The sequence below is a fragment of the Peromyscus californicus genome, unplaced genomic scaffold (genome assembly GCF_007827085.1).
Source record: "Peromyscus californicus insignis strain IS unplaced genomic scaffold, ASM782708v3 Scaffold_12__1_contigs__length_115047231, whole genome shotgun sequence".
Lineage (NCBI taxonomy): Eukaryota > Metazoa > Chordata > Mammalia > Rodentia > Cricetidae > Peromyscus > Peromyscus californicus.
In genome coordinates, this window is record NW_026294413.1 from 53,375,313 (window position 1) to 53,392,503 (window position 17,191).

The following is a 17,191-nucleotide window of genomic DNA, read 5'->3' on the forward strand; positions in this document are numbered from 1 at the left end:
CTCTAGGGCCGCAGGTTGGAGGGGTCGGACTCCGGGATTTGCAGGATGCGGCACACGGCGCGGATGGGCCGCACCAGCTTCTGGGCCACGGCTGTGGGTTGCGCCATGGGACGCCGAGACTCCGTGCTGCGCTTTGGGGAGGGTCGGGCCGGGGCTAGGGAGCGGGTGTCCCCGGAGGGAGAGAAGGAACCGGGCCGGGGGGAACGCGCGCCCCGGTCGGAGATGGCTGAGTGGGGGGAAAGGCCGAGGGGCCGGGGAAGGGGGTCGTGCCTGGAAGTGGGGGGCCGATCCCGTGAGCCAGAAGAGAGGCACCAGCGAGGGCGCAGCACCGCGCAGCGCGGCTAATGGAGGGACAGCGCAGCGGAGAGCGCAGCAGGACCTCTGATCGCCATCGCCAGACGCGCAACTGAGAGTGGGGAAGCTGCTCCGCCGGTTTCCTCCTCCAGCACCCTGCGGGAAACAGGAGCCCGTGATTCGGCGGCCCCGCCTGGGCCTGCCCCCTTCTGAGCCCCGGGGGCTTCCGCCAACGCCCCGGCGATGCCACCGGCTGCGCACGGGGAGAATGAGCCCTTTGTTCCCCCTCCCCCCCGCGGCACCCGGGCGCCTGCCGAGAGAGGCTCCCCTGGGGCAGTGTGCCAGCTTCCCAGCCGCCCCACCCTCCCGTGGGCCCGGCCCGGAGCCTGGCAGGCGGGCAGCACCCCCACTATAGGTGCCAAGCCCGGGAACTGGAGCAAAGGGCGGGAGGGGCCGGACCAGGCCACGGTGAGGCGGGGTGCCCCCCGGGGTGCTAGGGCGGGGCGGCAGGGAGGGGTCAGTGCCAGAGCTGGCAGGGGCAGTCGGGTTCTCACGGGTCAGTGATGGGTGCTGCGACCCACGCCAGCAGGCCCGTGCCTGCTGGACCACTCTCTCCCTGTCCTTTCCAGCTCTGGGCACACCCCAGTGACTGGTGTCTTCCCTACCTCATTCTTCATCTTCACCTGCCCAAGCCCCTTTTCCCAGCATCCCTCTCAGGACACAAGGTTACGCAAAGTGTTATGCTTTGGAATCTGGGAGGGCCTGCCGTCTGGTCTGTTCCCTGGTCTAAGGGCCTTGATTTCTACCAAGTGTCCAGAGAAGTGATGGGACCAGAAGCGCACAAGCATCCGAACCACCAGTTGGGGTTGCCTGCTCGGCTGCCCCATCCTCAATGTTCCTGGTGCTCCCAGGCCCAGCCTGGAGAGGAGCCCATGGGAGTGGCTCCTGGGAGGGAACAGCGAGTAGGAGAGGAAATGGGCAAACAGGGCACCCTCCACCCGAGGAAGCATCCCTGCTCTTCTGCGGGGGTGGTTCCAGAGCACACACACAAACAGACAGATTCAGACAGACACACACAGAAACCCACACGCCCAACGGGTGCTTCCCTTCCCTGAAGGCACCCACTCCTGCCCCTCTACTCCCCTGCCTCTCTGAGCCCAGTCTGAAACAGAAGCAATACTGCCTACTTCCCCATCCCTGGGGAAGGGGTGAATTTTGGTGGCCACAACCTGGTCCCAAGTCATACCACCATCGCTGAAGAGGGGTACAACGGTCTTTCTCTCCCAAGGGACAAGGGTGAAGGCAAGGAGCCTTTCACCAACTGTTGAGGACAGGATGGGTACTTGGGAGAGGAGATCCGTACAGTGGAAACTGTTCAGACTTAGGCCTTATTGGCACAAATCTTCCTAGCCCCTCACCTTCACAGAGGCGAAGTCTGGTGGGGGCAGGCTGGCAGGGATTGTTTACTTGATTGAGTTTTTCATAGTCCTCTTCTTATCCACTCCCTTGGAGGTGGCCTGACCCCAGTGTGCTATGGGAGATGAATAAGGAGGGTCTAACCGGGACTGGAGCCCCAAGGCTTCAGCCTGGCCTCCAGCCCCGAGCCTGGCTCCTGGGCAAGGTGCTGGGCTGGGATGTACCTGTGGTCCCTGTCTAAGCCTCTGGCCTACCTTAGCCGGGGCCTGTGGGAGAGTCGTTGTCTTGGGGAAAGTCCTGTGGCTTGAAGCCTGGAAGAGGCCAGAGGAGAAGCTTGGGCTGTCCAGAGTCCCAAGGGCCTGTGGCTGTCTTCCCCTAAGGTAGTCGGGACTGTCTCAGGGGAGCTGAACAGATCCTCACCCCTACACCCCCAGCTGCCATATCTGCCTGTCAGATTATATTGCCTGGACTAGACCAGAGCTCCCAGGGCAGTCTTCTGGAATGTTTAGTGGAGATGAAGGTTGGGGGGGGGGGGCGGGAGTACCACCCGCATCCCACCACTTTCCCCATCCCTTCCATGAGAGCCTATGGCACAGGCCAGAGTCCTTGTAGCTGGCTGTGCTGTGCCTGAGGATGGAGCAGCCTGAGGACACACAGAAAAGACACAAACACAGAGGGGAAAGCCACCCGCTGTGTGGTCACAAAACCAGACCATGGACCTAGCAAGCTGACCAGCACCCCCAGACTCTCGTGGGTCCAGCCCCAGCCCCGCACCGACACCTCCCTCACTGACATACATGCTAACACACACACATACACTCGTGCTGACAGGCACAGCCTCACTCGCAGCCAGCCGGCTGCCCTTTCTCCACCCCAGAGCCCCTTACCTGGGCAAGCACAGTGCCTCTCAGGCAGAGTAGCCCCCTGCCCAGGGGTGGGCAGCAGGCAGGGAGGGGGAAGGAGCCCCGGAGAGTCAGGCCAAGCTGCCACTAATCCGGGCGGGGAGAGGGGGGGCACACACGTCAGAGCGGGGACTGCCGGGTGGAGGGCATCTGAGGACATCCCCTCCCACACACGCGGCCGTCTGGGCACCTAGCCCTGCTTCCCCAGCCCCTCCATCCTTCAGACAGCTGAGGCTGGCCTCCCCCCACCCCACCCCCACCCCCGTGGCCATGCCTGAGGTGGGGGACACGGTGGAGCAGTCGGGGGGGGGGGGATACCGGGAGAAATCTCCCAGGACCAGGGGGAGGGGACAGGGAAGGGAAGTGTGGAGATGCTGCTGGAGCCAGGAGGAAGCTCGGTGGTAGATGCTATCCTCTCCTCTGGCCCACCCACCCACATCGTTGACCTAATTCCTCTTCTGGAGCCCTCCTTCTCTCTAGCCCTCCCCCACCGCCATCTAGCTTCCAATGTGTTTCAGGCTGAGCTTGGGGACTTGTGTGCCCAGCAATGTCAGCTCTGCCCCCAGGATCCCCCCAGCCCTAGGCACCAGCCTTGTGAGATGAAGATCACCTGTTTGTGCGCCCCAATCCCAGATGCTGGGTGAGAAATAGGGACAAGGACCTAAGCAGTTATGCCCTGAATCCCCGCCAGTGGAGACAGCACCTCCCAGGACCCCCCAACTCAGCCTGGGCCAGGGTTACATGTGCGATCTAGAGGCTTAGTATGCTGCTGAGAACAGTAGCTAAAAATACAGCCGTGGGTTCCTGGGGGTTGGAACAGAGAAGGGCCACAGGTCAGAGGGACAGTGATGGAGGCGGTGACAGAGGCAGGAGGTGAGGCGGAGGGAGACAGAAGGGAGAGAGGGAAGCAGGTAACAGGCCAGGAAGGGTGGGGAAGGCTGTGGGAACAGGACCAGGACCCACAGAAAGGGTTCTAGGGACTGGCCTTCATGGAGTCAGGTCCTTTCCAACCTCGATCCTACCCGAGGAGACCAGGCACTGTGGTATCAAGTAGGTTGGCGGCCCTTGGAAGGCAACAACATGGCTTAACTCCCACCTCCCCCTTGAGAGGCCAGGCCAGAGGATCAGTGGTGGGCCAGGGACCCTCTCCAGTGCTGGGTTGGGAGTATGCCTGGGCGGTTCTCAGAGAGGCGGAGCAGCTCTGAGGTATGCCCCTATGATACCCAGTGCCCCAAGTCTCAGGCTCACATGTATGCTTGCTCAGAACAGCCTACAACTTGGGACTTCTGCTCACTTCTTCCTGTGTGGCCTCAGGATGCCTTGGTAGTCACACAATTTTAGCCAGCCATTCATCAAGCCGTATCAGAGACGCAGGTGGTTTGAAATCTGTGTGGCGGAACTGAGGTGACATAGGGTACAGACACCGAAGCACAAGTTCATTCCCACCCTGAAGAGGGTGAAGACACTGATGTATGTGGTGGTTCAGCTGCAACCCTCCTTCAGGCCTCTGAGGTGTCTGGCCTTGGGCTGAGGCTAGGAGCCACTCCTGGAGACACACACATGACGGCAAATGACTTCTAATCCTGTGCTGGGGAGTTAAAGAGGCTTCCCAGAGGACGAGGACGGGGTGATGTTTGAGCTCAGAAGTCAGACAATTACCACCAAACCCCACAGTTCTAAAAATACCTCAACCACTTATTCTGGGCTGGGATACAACAGTAAAATAAGGCTGGTTCTGAAGTCACGACTGAGGAGGGACAAAACATTATGACGTACTCAAGATGGAAACAGAATCTCTTCATGAACAGCCATGGGAGGCACGCCCGGTGAGCAAGGCAAGGCAGAGGCATGCCTGCGGAGGGTTCGGACATCTGGGCTGGGGTAGGAGTATAAATCTGCATAGGGCAAAGTCGGGCAGGGAAGAGCGAGCCGAGATGGTAAAATACAGGCCTGGGCTTTGCAGAGCCTGGGGACCCTGGCTTCGGCTGATCTTCCAGGAGGACCGACTTTGCCCACCTGCCAGGCAGTACTACTGTAGAGCAGAGAGCTGTTTCGCCCATAAAATGGGCATGGGCTCATTTGAGAGAATGCAAGGGAACCATCTCTGCGAAAAGCCCAGCAACAAGGTCAGGCATGCAGCGAATATTCCATACATGCCAGGCTCCTTCTCCCTGCCTCCCAGGCAAGGAACAGCCCATTTACTGAATAGTGATTAAGTACATCAACTCTGGAGCCAGACTGCCTGGTCCAAAGCCCAATCCTGCCACTTAGTAGCTGGGCCACCTTGGGCACATCATTTGCCCTTTATGCGCCTATTTGGGAAATGGGGATTATAATAATAGTACCGACTTCCTCGTCTTCTCACCCCTACACTATCTAGCAACACATCTTCTGAGTGAATTAATGAGGTGGTAAATCAGCATCACAATGAGAGAGAATGCCATGAGGAAGCCACTGAATCCCAATCCGAGAGAGGCTAAATCAGCCACACAGATTAAATGCCTTCCCTCCAATAAAACCCAGATAATCCCCACACCAAGAGTTAATCCTCACAGGCTACTCCAATTTAGCAGCTCATATCTTTCCTCCAACCAGCATTCTCATCCACCTCTTTACTCTGAAGTGGGAGAGAAGGGCAGATGGAGTGTGGGGAGGGATCACCCCAGGGCACCATGTCACTCCAACATCAGGGGCAGATGACCCAGGCATCAGAGGAGATGGATTAGAGCCAGTGCAGGGCAAGAGCCTGGGTCTCTGTAGATGGAGCAGGCCACAGATCAGCCACTAGCAGCAGAGAAGGGCTATCATTGGCCCTGCTGGGTTCGGCATCGTTCCTTTGGCCTGCCCCATCAGCAGCCAGGCCCCAGCAGGGCGAGGCTTTGGCCAGTCTCCGAGCCCCGCCCACCTTGACCTGGAAGGTGGGGGCAGCTTGGCCCCAGGCAGCTGCTGCCCTCTAGTGGCTTAGAGTGCAAATTCACCCTGATTACACCTGAATGTTTACAGAACAGGTTTACAGAACTGAGGACCCTCCAGGTTCATGGCAGACCTAGCCTGTCTTCCCAGGTTTGCTCTGTGCAGTCTCCACACCCTCTCCATACCTTTGCCTCTTCCTGTAAGGGCCAGCACTGACTCCTGACTCTAAGTCCTCTCCAAGAGTCTGACTCTTGCCAGGCAGTGGTGGCGCACGCCTTTAATCCCAGCACTCGGGAGGCAGAGCCAGGTGGATCTCTGTGAGTTCGAGGCCAGCCTGGTCTACAAAGTGAGTTCCAGGAACGGCGCAAAGCTACACAGAGAAACCCTGTCTTGAAAAACCAAAAAAAAAAAAAAAAAGTCTGACTCTTTTCTTTTAAGACATGGTCTCTCTAGTCCTGGAACTTGCTATGTAGACCATGCTGGACCTGAACTCAGAGATCCCCCCCCCACCCCGCTTTGTTGGGATCAAAGGCTCCAGCCTGACTCCTTGTTGTTGTGACTGTTTATTGGTGGCCTCCCCTCTTAAGCACAGAGATCTGGTAGTCTTGCCCTTCACCCTTCTGCCAGAGCCTGCAGTGGGCTGCTAGTTACAATATGAGAGGTGAGCAGTGAAGAGACAGATCCGGGAAGCCAAACACCGTTAGGTATTTATTTATAAAAATATTCACAAGCCTAACCTCACTCACCAACGTGAAACACACAGCCAGAACACACACACGCACACCAGGCCTTAGAAAAGGCTGTCAAGTACTTTGAAGTAGAAGGGAATGAACACAATTGGTTGGACTTTGGATTTCATCTGTAGGGCCTAGTGGGGGCTCTGGTCCCATGTCTGCAAAGGGAAAAGGCTGAAGAAGGCAATAAATAGGCCCCTGGGCTTGGCCTGCTTTGGTATACTGTAGGTGCATCCCTATGCCGGGTACCACACCATGTGTGCCCCCCCTCTTAGGCAGCTGCAGAAGCCAGAAAGGGCGAAGCCCAGGCAACCGGTGTAGCAGCAAAAGGTCCCCTGCTGGCTTGAGAGGTAAGACAGCCTGACCGCAGAATCTAGCTGTCCAGGTCCGAGGGCATTGTCTTTTTCCGGGTTCGGACCTTCAGGGAGCGCGATGTGCCCTTAGGGAGAGAAAGCCAATAAATACACCGTGAATGGAGTGAGCGTGGCAGCTCAACCGACGTCCCTCACACCCTCACACCGTCCTCCCAACACACTGACCTCTCGCACCAGTGGCTTCCTCTTGACCACCCGAAGGCTTTGGCTGCGGCTCAGAGGCTTCTCTCGGGGCCGGACAGGTGGCTGGGGGACTACCTCATTGTCTGACCAACACTCATCCTCTGTGTCACTATCTCGCAGGCCACCTGGCCGGTACCCTGTGGAAGAGAGGCCAGGGAGGACAACGCTGAACATTTCCACAAGCCTGGGGCCGGCCACTCCCGCCGTCCCTCTAGCCCTCAGAGAGGCAGACCTCAGGTCGGCTCTGGTTTCTCTTTCCGCTTACCAATCGGGGGCCTGCGTCGGGGCACCTCGTCTTCCAGGTAGAGGGGATCTTGGTAGGTGGGAGCAGAGGTGTCAGGGATGGAGCGGAGGTCCTGCATGGAGAAGCTCCGTAGCCTTCCAGCTAGAGCACCCTGACTCTAGGAGGTGAGAGATGGGAGGCACTGTGTTAACTGCGGAAGAGGGCTTACAGGCGAAGGGGCTTAGCAGGGAAGCTGGTCGGCAGCTAATCACTGGGGCACAAGATTCAGAACTGAACTGGCTCAGTGGTGAGCCCCGGGGGGCCCCAAGCACCTTGGTAGCAGCCTGCACAGCAGCAGAGGCGGCGATGTTGAGGCCCCGCTTCCCGAAACTGAGCATGGTCTCGTAGCTGCGCTCCTTCGCCTGCACAATGCACGCATCAATCTCCTGCAGACCCAGAGTGGAGAGCTCGGATCAACAAAGGAGCCTTTTCCTTGCAGACCCCAAGAAGCCACTGGTTGTCACAATCCCTAGCCCGCTCCTACCTAGGGCCCAGGAGCCACAGACATAGGCTCAGAACCAAAACTAAGAGCAGGGTTCCCCACCCACACACCCACTCCACACCTCAGTGAGTGTCCGTCCCCTCCATGTTTCCATGCCCACATCAACTTCCTGCTGGCATGTCACACCCCTAAAGTTCATTCATATGTATCATCCAGGTAGATGAGGAAAGCCAACCCCTTTCCCAGTCCCATAGCAAAACTGAAGTGGGACAGGAAACTGGACCCAGGCATCTCAGGCTCCCTGAACCTGAGACACAGGGCTCTGTCCGACACCCTCTCCCCGATACACCCTTCTGTGTTAATCCTCCATCTCCCCCAGGGGTACCTTCTCATGGCGGGATAGGGACGGGTGGACAAACTTTCGGTAAAGCAGGCTGGCCCCCTTGGTGTAAGGCGAGAGCAGCCACAGCACGAAGGCCATCTTGATCTCATAGTAAAAAGGGAACCTGGGGGAGCAGGAGGGGAGTGTATGTGAGCCAGGAGCCAGGTAGTGGGGTAGGCCTTCCCAACCCATGGCCTGCCGATCCTCATGCCAAACCAGGAAATGAAGACGTCCGTGAAGGTCTCTGTGGCCATGAAGATGGCAAAGACAATCCAGTACATCATCCACCGGACCTGTGGGTCAGAGTGCACAGAGCTCAGCTTGGGAGCCTGAGGTGCCAAGGCCCGCCCCCGGCTGGCCCAGCCCAGAGATTCCTGAGAGCCAGTCCCACTGCATTGCTGCATTTCCCCGTGTCTGCTTAGGCAGGAGCCCCTGAGAAACTGCCCTTCATTCCAGTGCCCACCCCAGCATGCTTCACCCACAAGATCCTCCATGGGCATGCTAATGGCTCACCCTCCTTCCACACTCACTTGACCACTCTACCCAAGATCGGCCACACCACCGGGCCCCTGGAGTCTTCAAGGCCCTCCCATATCACCAAGTCTTACCAACCCCTTCCTGACGACTCCTCAAGGTTAATCACATTAGCTAAGCTTTCCCACCAACCCTTTACACTCACATATTCTCGAATGTTCTTGCTCTTCACAGCCTTGTAGGAAGCATATGCAGGATACAGCATCCCAAATATGAGCCTGGAATAGCAGCCATAGGAAGTGTGAGGGGCACCATGCCCCACCCTCTCCCTGCCAGGTGGCTGATTCCCCCAACCTGGATGCGTGGTGGCAGTGCCTGCCCTGTTTTTCCCGCTTGGCTTGCACAACCAAGGTGCCTGAGTCAGTGCCCTGGAGGCTGCCTCCCCACCCGGCTGTTTACAAACATCCCAAGCCTGCTCAGGCCTGCACTGGTGGCCCATGGGTACAGGACAGGCTGAGAACACACAACAAGGTGGGTGAGAGCACCAAGCTGTCCCCTCCCACTACACGCAATCAGGACCAAGGCCACCGGGATGCCGCGAGAGACATTTGAGCCAGGTGTGGGACTATCCAAAAGTGAGGGGTAGACTTCAGAGACTGAAGCTAGGGGTAGTGGGTCATGGGGCTGCTCAGATGGGAGGGAGGCATCTGGATTCTCCGCCCACAGCAGCGCCTATCACCTTCTCACTGGGCTGTGGGTGGCAAGGCCTGAGCCCTGCCTGCACCTGTCTGCAGTGTGTGCGCATGTAGGAAGGGTCCCCAATCAGTCCAGAAGGATGCGGGTTGAGAACAAGGCATTCAGTGACCAGGTCCCACTTCAGAGCTCCAGGACCGTTAAGCGTGTGTTGGGGAAAGGCCGATGGAGTTCAGAAAATTCTCTTCTTTACCAAACGTTCCCAGTTTCCACCCCAAAGGCAGGCTGGGACCAGGGATCAGAGGGAGTCTCACAGGGGCCATACTCACACCACCAGGCGACAGATCATCCAGGACACCATCCTGACAGCCTTGGAGATGATCCCAAGAGACAACCGGAGGGACGCTCACTCAGGAGCTGGGGCAAGGGGCCGAGTGGCGCTGCAGTACACCTGTCCCTCGGTGCAGGCAGAGACCACCACCCCTGACTCCTACCCCACAGTGCGAGGAGCCTGGAGAACCCGGAACCAGTGGACGTGGGGCCTTGAAGAGGAAACCGACTTGGGAGCGGGGAGGGCGGGCGCGTTCCTCCGCCCCGCGCCGAGCAATCAGTCCGACAATTCCTGCCGCGGAGATCCGCGCGCTCGCCTGTTGAGGGCGCCGCTGCTAGTCCCGGGTCAGGGTGGCAGGTCCCGATCTTCGCTCTCACGGACCTCCGGGGTCCCGGGGTGGCTGACCACCTGCAGCAGTGTCCGGGGCGGAGTTTGTAACTCAACTTGAAAGTTGCACGGAACCTGGTTCTGCCCAACCCCAGTGCTCAAGCTCGAGGCGCAGGCGCAACGAAGCCTTCAGAGGGGCGGGGCGAGGTCATGGACACAAAAGGCCAGTCCCTTAAAGCGGCGATGCTCCTCGCATCTCGGAGGTGGGGCCACAGGTCGAATAGTGTTGCAGGTCTTAAAGTTTAGCAGGTGGAAAGTCACAACGGAAAGATAGAGAGGAACAAAAACAACCCGGACTCCTAACTGGATGTGGTGGCGCACACATGAACCCTCGAGGCTGAGGCAGGAGAATTACCAGTCCAGGCTGGGCTACAGATGTGTCATGACACTGTCACTGTCGCAAACAAAAGGAAAGAAATTCAGAATGAAGGAAAAAACAAGCCGGGTGGTGGTGGTGCACGCCTTTAATCCCAGGCAGAGGCAAGTGGAGTTCAAGGCCAGCCTGGTCTACAGAGTGAGTTCCAGGACTGCCAGAGCTACACAGAGAAACGCTGTCTCGAAACATCAAAAAAAAGGAAAAAACCAAATTGCACTGTGGCTGATCCCATCATCCTAGTAGTGGTCAAGAGTGCGGTCCAGGAGTCATCCTCCCAACAGTGGACCTCAGGGGTCCACTTCTCTCTCTAAAGCAGCTTTCCAAGATCCATACATCTGGGCAGTCTGACCCCAGTGTCTTGAGAGACTGAGTGGAGATCCAGACTCACCCATGTCTTCTTTACCAGAAGTTGGAAATTCCACCCGTTTCTGAATCAAGGATACAAATATCACAGAAAATTCTAAAATCAACACTTGCCGTTTTGTGTCGTGCTTTTGTGCTCATGTATTTTTTGTTGTGTGAAATGATGGGGTTATTAAAGCTACTTCTTATGAGGTTGGTCACACTGGGGAGGTATAACATTTGACAAAATTTGGGTATTTTATTATTATCATTATTATAATCATCGTCATCATTATTATTATCTTGGTTTTTGAGACAGTTTTTGGCTTTTTATTTGTTATGGGTTTTTTTTTTGTTTGTTTGTTTGTTTGTTTGTTTTTTCAGTCAGGGTCTCTCTGTGTAGTCTTGACTGTTCTGGAACTCACTCTGTAGACCAGGCTGCCCTTGAACTCAGAGATCTGCCTGCCTCTGGGCTGGGATTAAAGGCCTGTGCCACCACCACCCAGCTTTAAAATGTTTTTATTTATTCTTTGAGAATTCCATACAATGTATTTTGATCACACTCTTTACCATCCCCCACCTTCTCCCAGATGCTCTCTCCCTATTCACCCTGCTTCTTGTCCCTTCTCTCTCTTAAAACACACGAACATGACTCCAAGGAGAAGCTTCCTCCTGCAGCAGATGGGAACAGAGACCCACAGCCAGACATTATGCAGAGAGTGAGAAACTTTGTAACACTCAGCTCTAAAGGACAGGTCTCCATCAAAATCCCTCCCTTCAGGGTTCAGGCAACCCCATGGAAGAGGAGGCAAAGAGAGTGTAGGAGCCAGAGGGGATGGAGGACACCAGGTAAAGCAAGGCCATCCAGCATGGTGGATGCTCATATGAACCCACAGAGACTGAGGCAGCATGCACAGGGTCTGAATGCACCATGAATCTGCACCAGGTCCTCTGCATCTTTACTGTGGCTGCCAATGTAGTGTTTTTATGGGATTCCTGAGTGTGTGAACCAGGGGGTCTCTGTTTCTTGTGCCGTCTCTCAGGCTCTTTTCCTTCTGTTTGTTCTGTCCAATTCCAATGTGGTTTTGACTTATCTTATGACGTTATATTTTATTTTATTATGATCCATTCGAAACCTGTTTGTTTTCGTTTTTTTTTTCGTTTTTTTTTTTTTCGTTTTTTTTTTTTTTTTTTTTTTTTTTTTTGAGACAGGGTTTCTCTGTGTAGCTTTGCGCCTTTCCTGGAACTCGCTTTGGAGACCAGGCTGGCCTCGAACTCACAGAGATCCGCCTGGCTCTGCCTCCCGAGTGCTGGGATTAAAGGCGTGCGCCACCACCGCCCGGCCGTTTTCAATTGAGAGTCAGAAAGAGAATAGCTCTAGGTGGGAGGGGAGGGGAAGAAACCTGGAGGAGTAGAGGGGTATGTTATGTGAGAACCACCACCACCCCACCACCCCAGCCCCAAGACAGGATTTCTCTGTGTAACCCTGGCTGTCCTGGAATTCACTTTGTAGACCAGGCTGGCTTGGAAATCACAGAGATCTACCTGCCTCTGCCTCCCGAGTGCTGGGATTAAAGGTGTGCATCACCACTGCCTGGCAAAAAATAAAAAATAAAAAATATCTATCTATCTATCTCTATATCTATATATATATATATCTTTTTTTAATAAAACAAAAACCTACACACACACACACACACACACATGCACACCCCAAAACAAAACCATGGAGTCTGATTTGTGTTGGGCCCATTACTCCTGAGCATGGGACCTGGCCTGGAGTGGTTGATATACCCAGTGGCACTCTATTGGAGAAAACTGATTTTTTTCCCTCTCTCAGTAGGTGTCAATTTTGAATAGCTTCTTGACTAGGGGTGGGACTTGGTGCCCATATCCCCTCCTCTGTGCTGGGATTTCACCCTGGCTCGAGCTTGTGCAGATCTTGTGCACACTGCCACCGTCTCTGTGAGTTCGTACCTGCATCTTCCCACACTGTATCTGGAGAACACTGTGTCCTTGAAGGCATCTACCACCGCCTCCGGTTCTTACACCCTTCCTGTGCCGGCTTCTGTAGAGATCCCGAGAGGGCTGTGACATAGACAGCCTATTTAGCTCTGAGTACTCCAAAGCCTCTCACCCTCTGTGTGTTGTCCAATTGTGGGTCTGTGTCAACTGTCTACTACAAGAAGAAGCTTCTCTGAGTTTACTCATGGTCTCAATCTTTGCAAAGATCTTTTTTTTTTTTTTTTTTTTTTTTTTTTTTTTTTTTTTAACATTTAAGAAATGTTCTCAGGGAAGTAAATGGCCCAATGTTACTCAGTGGTACTTATTGCTGGTCAGTGGCCAAATGTGTGGCATGGTCAATTTTCTTAGGAATCAGCAGCAGCCAGCGACAAGTGGCCTTGGGAGGGGACGTGGACCTGAAGAAGTTTCCCTGATGGGGTGAGCCCTCCCACAAGAAGAGAGGGAGCTCCACAGAGGGAAAACTGGTTTTTTACACAGGGGGTCTCTTCCTTTGTGACATCTGCCTCCTGACTCAGTTGTTCCTTCTGAAAATCGGGAGATCAGTGCCCTCCCCCACCTCTGCTGCCTTGAGGTAAGGGTGCAAGCCAAGCTACCCCAGGGTGTGGGGGTGGACACACAGGCAGTTACTGCTTTTTATTAGAGCACAGTTAACACCCACCAACTATGAGGATGGAATTGGTAATGATGGGAGCCAGGGAAAGGAATAAACAAACACACGGTGATTATACAGTCTTAATTATTATCATCAATTTTATTGGTATTGCTGGATGTGGGAGCCAGCAATGAAACCTGCCCACAGGAGAAACTCCCCCATGCCTTCCGTCTCCCTTGCTCCTCTTGCCCATCCCCCCACACTGTTTTGGAGAGACAAGAAACATCAGGCCTGAGAAGGTCCCAGACGTTATCCATCTTGTGATTCATTTTTTTTTTTAAGACAAGGCCCTAGGTAGTCTAGGTATGGCCTTGAACTTCTGATCTTCCTGCTTCTTCTTCCTAAATGCTGGCATTACAGGCATGTATCACCCTGTTTGGTTCATACAATGCCAGGGCTCAAATCCAGGGCTTCATGTATGCTAGGAAAGCACTGGGCTGAGCCGCATGTCCATCCTTCCAAATTATATATATAATATATATATATAATTATATACATATGTTAATGTGTATAAGTGTTTTGCCTGCATGTATGTTTGTGCACATGTATGCAGTGCCTGTGGAAGTCAGAAGAGGGACTGGAGTTGCAGGGGACTACTGGCCTCCAAGCAGGTGCTGGAAGGGCAGCCAGTGCTCTTAATTCCCTGACCCTTTAGATCTGATGATTTAGGCAAAAGGTGTCAGGTAAGGCCAGGTGTGATGGCACACCCCTTTAATCCCAGCATTCAGGAGGCAGAGGCAGGGAGATCTCTGCGAGTTTGAAGCCAGCCTGGTCTGGCTTCATGTCCAGTTTCAGGACAGCCAGGGCTACCCAGTGAGACCCTGTCTCAAAAACATCGAACAAACAAACAAAATGTTTTGTGTATCTCCTTGAAGGCAGAAGGATGCAACTTAGGAAGCGTAGAGCGCTATCTAAAAGAAGGAAGAGACACCCATCACTTGAGAAACCCGTGTGAATCCAAACTCTTTGGTATGCTCACCCACTGGGTGACTTCTAGAAGGCCTTCCCTGACTCTGTCATCACAGCCTCACAGTATAGGCATGGGTAGGCATGTGTGTGTGCAGACAGGGGACGTGTAGAGGGCAGCAGGATGTCTTTCCCATTTGTTTCTCTACATTTTTTGGTGGTTTAAGACAGGATCTTACTATGTAGGCCTGTCTGGCCTAGAACTTCCAGAGATTCCCCTGCCTCTGCCTCCTGAATGTAAGATTAAAGACGTGTGCCACCATGCCCGACTGCCGTCCTCTTTTGTTTGTTTGTTCTGTTTTTTTTTTTTTTTTTTGTTTTGTTTTGTTTTTCAAGACAGGGTTTCTCTGTGTAGTTTTGGTGCCTGTCCTGGAACTCACTCTGTAGACCAGGCTGGCCTTGAACTCACAGAGATCCACCTGCCTCTGCCTCTCGAATGCTGAGATTAAAGGCATGCGCCACCACTGCCGGGCTTTGTTTTGTTTTTCAAAACAGGATTTCTCTGTGTAGCCCTGGCTGTCCTAGAACTCATTTGGTGGACCAGGTGGCCTTGAACTTAGAGATCCGCCTGCCTCTGCCTCGAGTGCTAGAATTAAAGGTGTGCCTCAACACCGCCCAGCATATTTTTTGAGATAAGGCCTCTCATTATTCCTGGAGCTGACTATTTCAGCTAGCCTGGCTGGCCCATAAGCCCCCAAGAAGACAGACACCCCAGGATCTGTCTCCACTCCTCCAGTGTGCCTCCATGCCTGGCTCTTTACATAGGTGTTCGGGACCCAAACTCAGATCTTTGTGTTTGTGCAATAGACACTTTACCCACTCACTGAGACATCACCCCAGGCCAAGCGAAGCCTTGTTTTGAGTTAGGCATGGGGGTACCCGCCTGTAATCCAAATCCAAGCTGAAGCTGAAGCAGGAGGATTGATTTCAAGGGTGGCCTGGACTGCCTAGTGAAATCTTGTCAAGGAAGAGAGAGAGAGAGAGAGAGAGAGAGAGAGAGAGAGAGAGAGAGAGAGAGAGAGAGAGAGAGAGAGAGAGAGAGAAACAGCTACCCTCAGCTACCCTCTGCTTTCATTTTCATTTGCTGGCAAGAGCTGGCCTGTGCCCACTCTGAGCTCTCCCAGCTGGGACAGTCTCTCCCACGGAGACTCCTGGCCGTGATGCCTGTGCTTGAGAAAGTTAAAGGACAAGAAGTCAGAGGTCTGATGCTGGGAGCAGGGCTCCTCACAGAGGAGGGTGAGGCTGGCAGCCAGCTGTCACCTTCCTTGCCTTTGACAGAGTAAGTCAACTCTGGCTCTTATAGCCTTTGGTTGACACAAGCGTCCAGTTACCCAGAGTTGCTAAGCAGCTCCATGGACTCATGGCTGACCCCCCCAGGCAGGTGACCAGGCAGCCATGCCACAGAAAACTGGGCATTCAAGGTTTGGTGGAGAGAATGTCTTTCTCCACTGAAGGGAGTGGCTTGTTAGGAGCAATGTTTATCTTGCAGCTGGGCAACAGAAGGCCAAGGTGTCTAGGAGACTAAACCCACTTCCCCTGGCAACCTCAGTGGGCATGGGTAAGGGTGCATTGATTTCCCACTTGAAAAAGGACATTGCCTGGGGATATAGCTGAGTTGGTATAGTGCTTATCTGGTATACATAAAATCCTGGGGTCAATATCCAGCGCTACGTAAAAGTGGCATGGTCATATACAGCTGTAATCTCAGCATTTGGGAAGTGGAGGCAAGAGTCAGGAGTTCAAAGTTATCCTTGGCTACACAGTGAGCTTAAGGCCAGCCTGGGCTATATGAGACCATCTCAAAAGGAAGAAATGGAGGGAGGGAGGCAATCCCGGGATGGGATAGAGAGGATTCAAGGGTCCCCACTCCGCTAAGAGCATAGGATTGGGATTTGAGCAGATGGAAATCTAGAACTGTCACATACTTCAAGTTGTGGCCAGGGATAGTGGGGAGGGCTGGGGGCCTGAAGCCACAGATGGGAGGTGGTGTGCAGGGACTCTGAGAGTGGAGGTGGCGAGGAACCCCCACTCTCAGAGAGCTCTTGTCACCAAGGGCTGCCTTCCTTTCCCTCTCATAAACCCCACTTCTTGGAGGCACGCCATCTCAAAAACAATCCTACAGATCGAATAGCTCATAATTATGTGCCGGGCACATTCTTCAAAGGGACCGACTTACATCAATCTGTATTTAATGCACTTAAATCTCATGAGAGGTAAGCTGGACCTCACATGCACTAGTCTATCCCAGGTTAGGCATCATTAGACCCACTCTGAAGACGAGGAAACAGACACATATAGACCACGTAAAGTAACCAATCACCATTCAGTGCTTTTCCTCAGCAAGTGAACTGGAGCAGGACTCTACAAAGTAGGTTTGCTAATCTGCTTTGCAGGATTTGAGCTTCAGGGAAATTAGTTGACACCAAGCAAAGTAATTGAGCCCACATCTGCTCATGTGTGGTCCAGACTGTGGGGTTCAGAGGATGCTGTTGATCCATGTTCTGGAGCTCTCAGACCTGGTCTCCTCCCCTTGGGACAGATCAGTGATATGTGAGACACAGGGCATTGTGGTGGTTTGAATAGGAATCATTCAAACCATAGGCTCATATATTTGAATGCTTAGTCATCAGGGAGTGGCACTACTTGAGAAGGACTAAGAGGCGTGGCCTTGTTGGAGCAAGTGTGTCACTGGGGATGGACTTTGAGGTTTCAGAAGCCCAAGCCAGTCCCAGTCTCTCTCCTCCTCCTCCTCCTGCTGCCTGCAGATCCAGTTGTGGAACTCTCAGCTCCTTCTCTAGCACCATGTCTGCCTGCATGCCATCATGCTTCCCACCATGCTGATAATGGACTAAACCTCTGAAACTGTAAGCCAGCCCCAGTTAAGTGTTTTCTTTTGTAAGATTTGTCATGGTCATGGTGTCTCTTCACAGCAATAGAAACCCTAAGACAGACATCGATGTGACATGTGAGAGCTGAAAGGGGTCATGGAGAACAGATGAGAAGCAGAAGGGAAGAAGCCTGT

General features: G+C 54.0%; 2 protein-coding genes across 4 annotated transcripts; both read right to left on the reverse strand.

Annotated features, from left to right (window-relative positions):
* Window position 1: 1 nt before the first annotated feature.
* Hrurf (HR upstream open reading frame) lies at window positions 2-2,787 on the reverse strand. 2 transcript variants are annotated; one of them, XM_052732813.1, is made up of 2 exons: window positions 2,598-2,726; window positions 2-450 (listed from the first exon to the last, which is right to left on the reverse strand). In XM_052732813.1, exon 2 carries the CDS (start codon window positions 105-107, stop codon window positions 3-5), a length of 105 nt encoding a protein of 34 aa, XP_052588773.1. In that variant the 5' UTR covers window positions 108-450; window positions 2,598-2,726; the 3' UTR covers window position 2. The 2 variants fall into 2 exon arrangements, with proteins under 2 accessions (XP_052588773.1, XP_052588772.1); XM_052732812.1 differs by having other exon boundaries at window positions 118-450; window positions 2,598-2,787.
* A 3,721-nt stretch (window positions 2,788-6,508) lies between these two features.
* Window positions 6,509-9,924, reverse strand: Reep4 (receptor accessory protein 4). 2 transcript variants are annotated; one of them, XM_052734234.1, is made up of 8 exons: window positions 9,420-9,923; window positions 8,603-8,675; window positions 8,140-8,216; window positions 7,927-8,047; window positions 7,372-7,485; window positions 7,082-7,217; window positions 6,799-6,953; window positions 6,509-6,698 (listed from the first exon to the last, which is right to left on the reverse strand). In XM_052734234.1, the coding sequence occupies exons 1-8, from the start codon at window positions 9,449-9,451 to the stop codon at window positions 6,633-6,635; spliced, it is 774 nt and encodes a 257-aa protein (XP_052590194.1). In that variant the 5' UTR covers window positions 9,452-9,923; the 3' UTR covers window positions 6,509-6,632. The 2 variants fall into 2 exon arrangements, with proteins under 2 accessions (XP_052590194.1, XP_052590193.1); XM_052734233.1 differs by having other exon boundaries at window positions 8,603-9,924.
* Window positions 9,925-17,191: the final 7,267 nt, after the last annotated feature.